A 12,032-nucleotide genomic window follows, 5' to 3' on the forward strand; every position below is an offset into this window, starting at 1 on the left:
CTGTGTGCTTGATAGGATGATGACATCCTTCATAGTAACAGGGAAGCTAGGAAGAAGAGAGGGCTTTAAGGTTAAAATGATGAGTTCAGTTTTAGATATACTGAGTTTCAGATATTGATAGGATATCTAGTTGGAGATATCCAGGAGGCAGTTAGAGATGTGAGACTGGAAGTAGGAGAGAGGTATAGACTAAATAAGTAGATCTTAGAATAAGAGGACCCAGGACAGAGTCCAGAGGTAGTGGGTATGACTTGGATAAAGATTAAGCAAATGAGACTGAGAAAGGGTTTGGCTGAAAAGAGGTAAAAAAGAATGAGGATTGAAAAAAAGCATTTAGATTTGTCAATTAAGACATCATTGGTAACTTTGGAGAGAGCATTTTCAGTTGAATGATGAGATCAGAAGCCATACTTCAAAGATTTAAGAGAGAAAAATAAGTGGAGGCACCAACTGTAGATGGCCTCCTCGAGGAATTGTTTCTAATTAATTAATTAATTTTTAATTTTCAACATTCACTTCCACAAAATTTTGTGTTCAAAATTTTCTTCCCATCTTTCCCCTCCCCCACCAAAGATGGCATGCATTCTGAATACCCTTTCCCCCAAACTGTCCTCCTTTCTATCGCCCCCCCCATCCCCTTCCTCTTCTGTTTTCCTGTAGGGCAGGATGGATTTCTATACCCTATTGCTTGCATATGTTATTTTCCAGTTGCATGTAAAAACAATTTTTAACATTCATTTTTAAAACTTTTAATTCCAAATTCTCTCCTTTCCTTCCTCCCTCCCCACTTACCCTCATTGAGAAGGCAAGCAACTCAATATAGGTTATACATGTATAGTCATGCAAAACACTTCCATAATAGTCATCTTGTGAAAGACTAATTATATTTCCTTCCATCCTATCCTACCCCCCCTTTTTTTCTATTCTTTCCTTTCACCTTGTCCCTCCTCAGAAGTGTTTGCTTCTGATTACCCCCTCCCCCAATGTGCCCTCCCTTCTATCATTCCCCCCTCTCTTATCCCCTTCTTCCCTATTTCCCTGTCAGGTAACACAGATTTCCATACCCACTTGAGTATGTATGTTATATCCTCTTTAAGCCAAATCCAATGACAGTAAGATTCACTCAATCCCTCTCATGCCCCCCTTCTCCTCCATGGAAAAAACTTTTTCTCACCTCTTTTATATGAGATATTTTACCCATTCTACCTTGCCTATTCTCTTTCTCCTAGTACAATCCTCACTGACCCCTTAATTTTATTTTTATTTTTCAGAAATCATCCCTTCATATTCAGCTCCTGTACCCTCTGTCTATATATATTCCTTCCAACTACCCTAATACTAAGAAAGACCTCATGAGTTGCAAATATCATATTTCCATGTAGGAATGTAAACAGTTCAACTTTAATAAGTTCCTTGTATCATAAAAAGAATTTGGTAATACTCCTTCCTCGCTTATTTTCCAAATAGTATATGTAGTATCAGTTTTAAGCCCTCTGATCCCTTAATGTAGAAGCTGCTAAATCATGTGTTATCTTGATGTGGCTCCATGATACTTAAATTGTTTCCTTCTGGCTGCTTGCAATATTTTTTCCTTGATTTGGGAACTATGGAGTTTGGCTATAATATTCCTAGGAGTTTTCTTTTGGGGATCTCTTTCAGGAGATGATTGGTGGATTCTTTCTATTTCTATTTTACCCTCTGCTTCTAGAATATCAGGGTAGTTTTCCTTGATAATTTCTTGAAAGGTGATGTCTAGGCTCTTTTTTTTTTTTTTGATCATAGCTTTCAGGTAGTCCAATAATTTTTAAATTATCTCTCCTGGATCTATTTTCCAGGTCATTTGTTTTTCCAGGGAGATATTTCACATTGTCTTCTATTTTTTTCATTCTTTTGGTTTTGTTTTATAATTTCTTGATTTCTCATAGAATCATTAGCTTCCATTTGCTCCATTCTAATTTTTAAGGAAGTATTTTCTTCAGTGAGCTTTTGGACTTCCTTTTCCATTTGGCCGATTCTACTTTTTAAGGCACTCTTCTCCTAATTGGCTTTTTGGATCTCTTTTGCCATTTGGTCTAGTCTATTTTTTAAGGTGTTGTTTTCTTCAGTATTTTTTGGGGTCTCCTTTAGCAAGCTATTGACTCATTTTTCATTATTTTCTTTCATCACTCATTACTCTTCCCAATTTTTCCTCTACTTTTCTTACTTGCTATTCAAAATACTTTTTTTCAAGCTCTTCCATGGCCTGAGACCAATTCATATTTTTCTTGGAGGCTTTGGATGTAGGAGCTTTGACTTTGTTGTCTTCTTCTGGTTGTATGTTTTGATCTTCTTTGTCACCAAAGTAAGATTCTGTGGTCTGACTTTTTTTGCACAGTTTGCTCATGTTCCCAGCCAATTACTTGACTTTTTAACTCTTTGTTAAGGTAGGGCTCTGCTTCCAGTGTGGAGGGTGTACTGTCCCAAGCTTCAGGGGTTTTGTGCAGCTATTTTCAGAGATACTTCTAGGAACCTGTAAATTTTCAGTTCTTCCAAGGTGTTATAAACAAAGGAAAGATGTTTACTCCTTTCCTGGCCTGTGCTCTGGTCTATGAGTAACGACAAGTACTCTTTTCTGCCTTGGAACTGTGAGGAGAATTTCCTCTCGACTGCTGGCCCAAGCTCCTCCATGCTAGTGCTCCTCCTTGCCCTGGAACTGCCACCAGGACTGAGACCCAGATCCAGGAATTGGCAAAGCAAGAACTCCTACCTTAGCTCCAGCAAAGAGATCTCTGCAATCTCCCTTTGATTATCTGCTCAATCACCACACCACCTCTGGGCTGAGAGCTCCAGAAGCAGCTGCCACGGCCACCCCCAGGGTTGCATTAGGGCCAGTGTTGGACCTTGCTCCTCTCACCCAGATCCAACAGACCTTTCCTACTGACCTTAGTTGTCTTTGGCGGTTGTGGATTGAGAAGTCTGGAAACCACCACAGCTGCCGGTGATTCAGTCCCCTGAGGCCAACTCTGGGTTTGCTAGGGCTTTGTTTTTGCTAGTGTGGCACACGCTGAACTACACTCCTCTTCCAGCCTGGTGCAACAGACCTTTCCCATCAATTATCCAGGTTGTCTTGGGCTGGAAATTTGTTTCACTCTGTGTTTTTGTGGGTTCTGCTATGCTCAAATTTGTTTAGAGTCATTTTTTCAGGTGTTTGGAGGGGTTTGGGAGAGAGCTCAAGCAAGTCACTGCTTTTACACTGCCATCTTGGCTGGGCCCCTCCCCTCCATTTTGGCTCCACCCCCCCATTTTAAAAGAGAGGAGAGACATAGGATAGTAGAAAGCTTTTTGAGGATGAGGGAGTCATGGCATGTTAGTAGGCAGTAGTGAAAACAGACAGGGAGAAAATGAAGATTAGTGGGAGAGTTCTTAGGAAATGAAAGATGCAAAGAACACAGCAAACATCATTTAACATTTAGCCATCTTGTTGCAAATGTATTATGCTTGTAGACTATAATGGAAGCTCTTTTTAAGATTACCTTAGCAAAATTGATGTGAAAATCAGTTAGAACGCTCCAGTTTCTAACAGTATGTCTCCCTTCTCTTCTTACATGGGGTTCTTTTTCCTTGAGAGATTTTGTGCCATTTTGGGTTAGTACCAGCTTATTTCAAGTACTGGGTGCTACCCAATGAAAATACACAGGGTTATTTCCTTCCTAACCAAAACTTCTTTCATTAACAAATGTTGATGGAACCACTTTTAGCTACACCAATTTGCATGGCCCTCCACTTGATGTTTGTATTGAGCCGCAAATCAGAGAATAATCAAGAAAAACATGCCAATAGAGAAAAAGATAGGAAAGTAGCTCCTTAGCTTTTATGCAGTTCTCTTGCATTAAAGATTGTGATGAAGAACAAACTAAAACACTGTAATAAGTGGCACTAATTGCCTTTTTTTCCCCAACTACTTTGTTATATAAGCTCATCTGTATCCACAGAACACATCTGGGGTGTTTCTTCTCATGTTTCCATGTACGGTGTCATATTTACTTTTCAGCAGTACCTTGTCGCTTGTATTGGAGCAACACAGATTAATAACACTTTACATCATTCCACATGTGTGCTCCTGAATACTACACCTAGTAATTTAACAATTGCCTATAGCAATAATGCATTGGAAGTTGTAAGGTGACGTTCATTTATTTAACCAGGAGCCACTTTCAACCCCACACTTTTTTAAGTCCCTGAGGTTCTGGTGCAATGGAAAGTAAGCTGGATTTGGAGTCAGAGGACCTGGTTTCATATCCTTTCTTTGCTATTTATTACTGACACCTCTAGGGAAGTCACTTTATCTCTCTTGGCTTCAGTTTCTCATCTGTTAATGAAAGCATCAGACAGAAAACCTCCAAGTTCCTTTCCAGTTCTTAACTCTATGATCTTCCTGGGGAATGGGCTGTGACTTAATCACTTCCCCATTATGACATTTCATCTTCTACCTCTGCACCTCCATTCAGGTGCATTCCCCCATGCCTATAATGTTCTCCCTCCTCACTTCTGCCTCTTAGACTCCCTAGTTTCTATCAAGTTTCAACTTAGGTGCTTCTTCTGAGGACTTTAATGAATCTTAACCTAGTTTTATTGGAATTTTGATTGAGATTTCATTGGTATAAGGGATTGCTGAAACTACCAATGTAGATCAACACTATTTCTGCAGCTTGTAGTCCTAATGATTTTCCTGGGACAACCTGTAGTAGAAGATGAAATGAGTAGTCCAGAGTTACACAGTATTTATCAGAGGTGAGACTTGAAGGCCACCTGTCTACTACTTCAAGCTGCCTCACCACATTTACTTTGTATTTGCTTTTGTGTATACATATCATGTCCTTTTAGTAGACTGTAAGCTTCTTGAGGGCAGGGACTTGTTTTACGTAGGCCATTTTATCTACAGCGCTTGGCATAGTACATTTCCCATAGTAGGTACTTAATTAATGTTTATTGAATTATTTAATTTATATGGCACAGGGCTACATATGTGGAAGTTATAAAAGATTATAAAACATATTCCCTGCCCTTGGAGGGCTTAAGTCTAGCTGGGGAGTCAAGATATACACATATGAAAAGTTAAGCAACAGTATGAAGAATGATTCTTATTTTAATGAGTATATTGGAATGCTAATGATGTTAAATCTTTAAAATATGATTACAGTGAACATCTTTGTTTTGAAGAGATCCCTAAGCTCCAGATAATAGGCCTTTTATTTCAAGCATTTTTTTGTAAAACAAAACAAAACCCAAACATTAGAGTATAACAGAAGAATTTAGATACCTTTCTGGAGAGTTAGTTGTAATACATTTTTAAATTAAGTTTTTTTGTTTCAATGAATAAAAACTGATTTTCTCTACCTCCCATCTTCTCCCTCTTATTGAAAGCAAAAGCAAAAGAAGATAACTTGCAACAAATATGCCTAGTGAAGCAAAACCAATTCCCATATAGGCCATGTCTCAAAAACATATCTTAGTCTATACTTTGAGCTCATCACCTCTCAGTCAGGAGGTAAATAGCATGTTTTGTCATTGATGCTGTGGGGTTGTAGATAGTTAATGTGTTAATCAGAGTTCTTACATCTTTCTGGGTGGTTTGTCTTTTTATTAGAATTTGACTGTTATCACTTATCCCCTTTTTCATTCATCTGGACACCAGTTGAATTTGATTCCATTTTAAGGAAAAAGATGGAAGGAGATTTATGCTTTAAGATGCTTCAGTTCCCCAAATGGATCTATGATCCCCTCAGGGTGGGTATTCCATCCTGTGATGCAGACCACAGCCCATCCATACCTACCCATTCTGTTCAACTCTTGTCTATATTCTTTGGTAAATTTGACCATCATGGTGATGATGGTGATGATGACAATAACAATAGCTAACATTTATATAATGTTTGCTATGTGCTAGGCACTGTGCTAAATGCTTTACTATTATTATCTCATTAATTCCACACAACAACCCTGGGAGGTGTTAGTATTATCATCCCCATTTTACAGATGAGGGAACTGAGGCAGACGGAAGTTAAGTGACTTACCCAGGGTCACGCAATTAGTGAGTGTCTGATATCAGATTTGAACTCAGGTTTTCCTGCCTCCAGGTCAGGTGCTCTGTCCACTGTGCCACCAACTGCCTCTGATAATTCATCCCTCTGTGTTCCACCTTAGCTCTCTTCTATACACACACACACACACACACACACACACACACACACACACACACACACACACAGACATAGTTGGTCTAACCCAGCTGCCTTTCTCTACTTTGCTTTCTTCCATGCCTCTACATTTACTCAAGAAGCACATCCAATCCTGACATGTTAGAGTCCAAATGTGGTGTCTCCACTGTCCCTGATGGTGGGAAAAAGTTTGTTATAAAATCCCTACAGATCTTCTACATCTTTCTTTTGCTAGTTATTCTTTGCCCTGGGAAAATCATTAGGACTACAAGCTGCAGAAATAGTGTTGATCTACATTGGTAGTTTCAGCAATCCCTTATACCAATGAAATCTCAAAGTTCCAAAATCAAAAGTCCTTAGGATGACTTTACTTAATTGTGTTTTCTGACAAGTTTTCTTTAAACTTGTTTTTTCTTCCCGTTTTATAGCTTCTACCTGTTATAGCTTCTAACTCAATCTTCTACCATCCTTTTTCATAAATGTTTACAGGCTAGTTTATATTCCAAACTAAAGTTATCCTTTGGCTGTCATATTCCTCTGGCAAGTAGATAAGTGTTTACTGACTGAGGCAGATTTTAGACTCTTTTGATCTCATCATGGCAATTGAAATATATTGCCTAATTTCTCAGCAAAGATGTTATAATCAATGTCAACATCCTTTCCTGTACTATTTTTCTTATTTTGGGGGGATCAATAAGTTATTTAAATAGTTCAATTGGGAGTGGTAACACTGCATAATTTTAGCATTTTTTTTTCATTCTTCTACTTTCACACATGGGAAGTCAATTACCTTTTTCAGCCTCAGTTTTCTCATCTGTGAAATGGAAATAAATATTATGGTTGTTGTGATCATTAAATATGTAAAATGCTTTGTAAACCTTAAAGTATTAGATGAAGATTAGCTGTTATTAGTTTGTGTTAATTTTGAACTTTTCTCTAATAAGTCAGTGGTCTGAGTATTCATAGACAACTGATTCAGAAATGACTTCTATATTATTAAGGAGTTATTTTCTGTCCATTAAAATATACTTCATTTAATTTTTCCAATGTTACTGAGTGTTCATCACATCCAGAAACTCCCTGTTTGTTCTCAGAAGTATTAATGATGTATGAGGATGAGGATTCTTTGTTCTATACACATCTTTGTCCCTCTCATTCCTTATTCTTGAATCATTTTTTTTCAGTATGTTTTTCAGCATCCTTACCCATGCCTACCTTTGCATAAGAGTCACCAAGCTATTATCAGAATATGTTTTGATTTAATATGTTCTTCATAGAATTTCTCCATCATATATGGTATATATGGTATATAAAAACTACAATTATTTTGATGGTTTTTTTTTTTTGCAAATATTCGTCTTAAGTACTACACTGTGAAATTTCCAAAGATCCTTGCAATATTTCTTGTTGCCTTTGGACAGACAATAATACCAATGCTGCCAGTGCCTTTATTTGCTTCTCCAAGGAGAACTATCCCTTTAGTTGCCGTTGCCTTTTGTCTTTTGATTTAAAAACACCAGCTGTTAAATAAAAGCTTAAACTAACACTTGGCCATTGTTCCTGTTGGTGTTTCATTCCTAACAGCTGATCTCTTAGGGTAATCTGCATTTTCAAGACCTAGAAGCAGCCTTGGACTCCAGTAACTATTTCATAAGAAAGAGACTGAGAAAGTACATAAAATTTTCAGATTTCCTTCTCAGAAAGATCAGATCTCAGTACCCCAAGATTAATAGTTCAGATGAGTGGAACATCCTTGTACCCTTTACTCGTTGATTAGATTTCATCTGGAAATTTCCGCATTTACACATAGTAGGTGTTTAATAAGTGTTTATTGAACAATTCAAGTGTGGCTAAAAGTTGCGTTTGTGCATTAAACACAGTTGTGTATGTTAAATTTAGGTCCCTTAGATTATTGAATGATTATTACAAAGCCTTACCATGAAAATGTATAAAAATACCAGGAGTTGGTACATTGGTCACTTTTCTTTCACGCAGCTTTAGCCTACAGAGCTTACGTGATCTTGTCACAGCCACCTAACCCTTAAGGTTATCTTCATGCCATGATGAAGGCCCTACAACAGACCGTGCCACAGTGTTGTCATTTACCTTACTTTTCTGATCGATAGAGCACAATTTATAGGAGGTTTCATCAGAAACATAAGCAAGAGGTTAGAGAACAAGGACACCTTTTGTATCTCTCCGCCTTCATGCTTGCTACCCCCTTGTAGTTCCTTTAGCCAGAGAGCCTTAAAAGGTCATGTTCACTTCTGAACTGTGTGTCTCCAGTAATTCTGAAATGCCACTTCTGGTACTTGTTGGAGGGTTGTTATGGCCATCTGCTCAGATATTTGAAGGGCAGTCATTTGAAAAAAGAATTAGACTTGTGCTGATTTGCCACCGAGGGCAGAATGAGGGCACTGGGCAGAAGTAACAAAGGCAGATGTAGGCAGCCTTCTAGGAGAATTGGTGGGCAAACCTCCTAATAATTAAAACTCTCTGAGAGTTTGATGGGCTGCTTCCAGAACTTCCCTTTTGTTCAAGGTGCCCACTTGTCAGGAATATTGTAGGCATTGCACTAGATGACTTCTCAGATGCCTTCCAGCTCTAAAATTCTCTGATTCTGTGAAATAAGCCATCTTTGGTATGTTCTTTGCTGAATAGCATAACATTGCCTTACATAAGTATACCACCCACTGAATTACTGTTTCCTGCTACACGTAGTGTGGTGCCCATAAAAATTTGCATTCGTCTTTCTGTGACATTTGTTGAATTTTTGCAAGTTGTATTTTTCTTTCGTGTGGCATAACATCTTAGTGAGCTATATCAATCAGCAGAGTAAGGTAAATGCTAATATTTTAATGTGTGCTGCTGTAGGTGTTTCTTGTTGGTTTCCATCCAAGTTCTGACTCAGCCCAACCCTCTTTAGTTTGTGAGATCTAATAAGATCACAGCACCAGGTGGTGTAGCTGTAGGCAGCAAATACTCTGTGCCAAATAGATTTTCCTTTATAGCAAGTTCATAAAAGAATGTGGGGCACTGAGGCACCATAGCCATACTTATCCTAGGTCTTTTTGGTTGAGTGCTTTCCCCTTTTAACCACTGATTTCTATAAGATGTTGCCAACTTCTTGGTCAGATGTAGCTTCAATGATTCCCACTTTTTTTGTAGGAAGTGATAATTATTGTGACTCCGATGTTAAGGTGGTGTTTCTTATTCCATTAATAGATTCACTTTCACCCCCACGCATCATTCCAATTAGCTGTAATATGGTTATTAAAAAAAATTGGCCCTGGAATAGAACCTGGCTAGAGAAGTTGCATTTAATGAGCAAATGGTTTGTTTCTAATTTTCTTTAGAAGAGAATTTTCTTTTTTCAAAAGAGATATTTTGGGCTATTTGGAAGTTTAGAAACAGTGATCTAAGTAAATAAAACATTTGTGTTATTTAAGATCTGTAACCGAATCCTAGTGAATTCCATGGTGTCTAGAGTCAAACTCTTCTTCCAGGATCATTCAGCTAATTGTTCATTCTTGATATACTGAATTCGGTTCAGATGTTTAAGTGCCTACTATGTATCTGTTATTTTGCTAAATACTAAAGATATGCAAAGACAGAAAAATGACAGCCCCTGCACTCAAGGAGCATACTATCAGTGGAAGAGGGAAAAAGGGGGAACAATACATATATACATTCATAACACACACATATATACATACATACACACAAAAGTACATGCATGCATGCATACACACATTCCTACGTATATATACAAGTACACACATGCATTTGCACACACATATATACATACATACACAAGTATACACCAAATATATACAGATAAGTGCCAGGTAATTTTGGAGAGAATACTCTGACAACTAAATAAATGGAATCAAGAGATAAAGATGGAAAAGTGGAAAGAGCACTGAATTTAGAGTCAGAGACCCTTAGATTCAAATTCTGCCTTGCTCTTTACCTTTGTGATCTAGGGCAAGTCACTCCACTTCCAGAGGCCTCATTTTCCTCATTTATAATGTTAAAGGGTTGGACTAGTTGACCTCTGAGATCCTTACCACTTCTAAATCTGTCAGTCTAAGAAGATCCTTATACAGGAAGTGACACTTGAGCTGAGCCTTAAAGGAATATAGAGATTCTGAGAAACAGACTTAAGTTTGACAAAGCTTCTCTGACTCTCATCATTTCACCAGTTACTTGGACATCCACTATTCTCTTACTTCCCCAGCTTGGCTTTTCTCACATAGTAAATGAAATTGGATTGACAATAAGGGGTAACTAATTCTTTTGTTATATTTAAGGGTTATTTTATCTGTTTTGTTATAGATCTTCTGGAGAAGAATCAGAAAAAAGACGAAGAAATGGAATATCTACAGGTAAAGCCACGAATTTGACAGCATTTTGCCTACTGAATTATTTATGCTTAAAACCCATTATGTATGTGCTTTTTTATTAGTGCTATTAAATCTCTAGAATGTTTTCACATACAATATACTATGGCAATATATTGAAAGTTAGAGTGCTGGACACAACAAAATCGATTTTTCTGCCATTTGGGGTCTATTTAGGTGGAATGTGAAGGTAGAGACATCAGAGGGGGGGAGTCTGGTCTCCAATTTCTAGAGCAACACAAAGACCTACTGTGCTTGGTAACATTTGTGATCTGCATTGCTGGAGGTGGCACTGACGCTGACAAAACTGTGGTTCCTTCAGTCGTTGAGGACTTCATCCAAGTTTTTATTTAGCCCAACTATCACCATCCCAAAGAGAGCCTCTTGAGACTCTGATATACAACATAGAGGTTGGTGACATTAGGAAGTGAGACCTACTTACCCTCAAGGCCCTTTCCCCTGAAGCAGGGATAATAATAGGAGATAAAGCCTTAAAGCCTATTTGTTTGAATAAAGGGCTCAATTATTGTGCCAGGGCCATGGCTATGAATGTCATCTGCTACTCAGTGTCAGAGAATGATGAGATGTGTGTATTTAATGCTACATCCTGTGACATTTCCAAATACACCATATATTTACTATCATTTCTCAAACCTGAATGTTGTGGTGTTATAATCACCATTCTTACCAAAAGCCTTAATAGAAGTTTTCACTTAGATGAGTAAAGGAGATATTAAAGAGCTCTCTCAAATCTCTTTCATTTTACCCTGATACCTCTTGCAAAAGGGCATCTCAAGTGCCTGTGTTTATTAATGGAAACATAATAGGCTACCTCACATGATAAAACCACCCCGAGCAATGTCATGTTGTGGATTAAGAACTTAAAATCATTTAAGTTCTTCACATGCCTGAAGTCAGCCAGGACATTTGGAAAGAGGGTTCTATAATGGTCCACTCGTGCTGAGCAATGACTGATGAGGTGGTTGAGAAACAAATCCTGGAGCTGATGAATAAAACCAGATTGAGTGTAGAGTTAAAAGACAAGGGAAGAATGCCGAGATTTGTCACATGGTTGTTTTAGTGATTTATCCTCTGTGTATGTATATGTGCAAGCTCAAGCAAAAGAGTATAATTTTGTTTAACTAGAAATAATAACTATTCAATATTTTCCCTTATATAAAAAGACAAATTCTTTTAAATATCTTGAATCAGAGTCAGATAGAGGAAAGCCAAGGACCCCGTGGTGTTCCACTCTGGTGCCTAGAGGAATATCATAGACATACCTAGTGCTTGCTTCAGCAGCACATATACTAAAATTGGAACGATACAGAGAAGATAAGCATGGCCCCTGCACAAGGATGACATGCAAATTCGTGAAGCATTCCATTTTTGGGGGATAGCTAGGTGGCTCAGTGGATAAAGCACTTGCCCT

General features: G+C 38.0%; 1 protein-coding gene and 1 non-coding gene across 2 annotated transcripts in view; both read left to right on the plus strand.

Moving 5' to 3' along the window:
• CEP128 (centrosomal protein 128) overlaps positions 1-12,032 on the plus strand; it is a 507,255-nt gene that overhangs the window by 397,692 nt on the left and 97,531 nt on the right. Inside the window, 1 exon segment of the mRNA XM_020976328.2 lies at positions 10,536-10,585. Coding sequence (XP_020831987.1) covers positions 10,536-10,585 — 50 coding nt within the window.
• Positions 11,887-11,993, plus strand: LOC144456452 (U6 spliceosomal RNA). Its single transcript, XR_013485539.1, has one exon. It is a non-coding gene; the product is annotated as a U6 spliceosomal RNA (small nuclear RNA).

Source organism: Phascolarctos cinereus, unplaced genomic scaffold (genome assembly GCF_003287225.1).
Source record: "Phascolarctos cinereus isolate Bilbo 61053 unplaced genomic scaffold, phaCin_HiC Scaffold_3;HRSCAF=262, whole genome shotgun sequence".
Classification (NCBI taxonomy): domain Eukaryota; kingdom Metazoa; phylum Chordata; class Mammalia; order Diprotodontia; family Phascolarctidae; genus Phascolarctos; species Phascolarctos cinereus.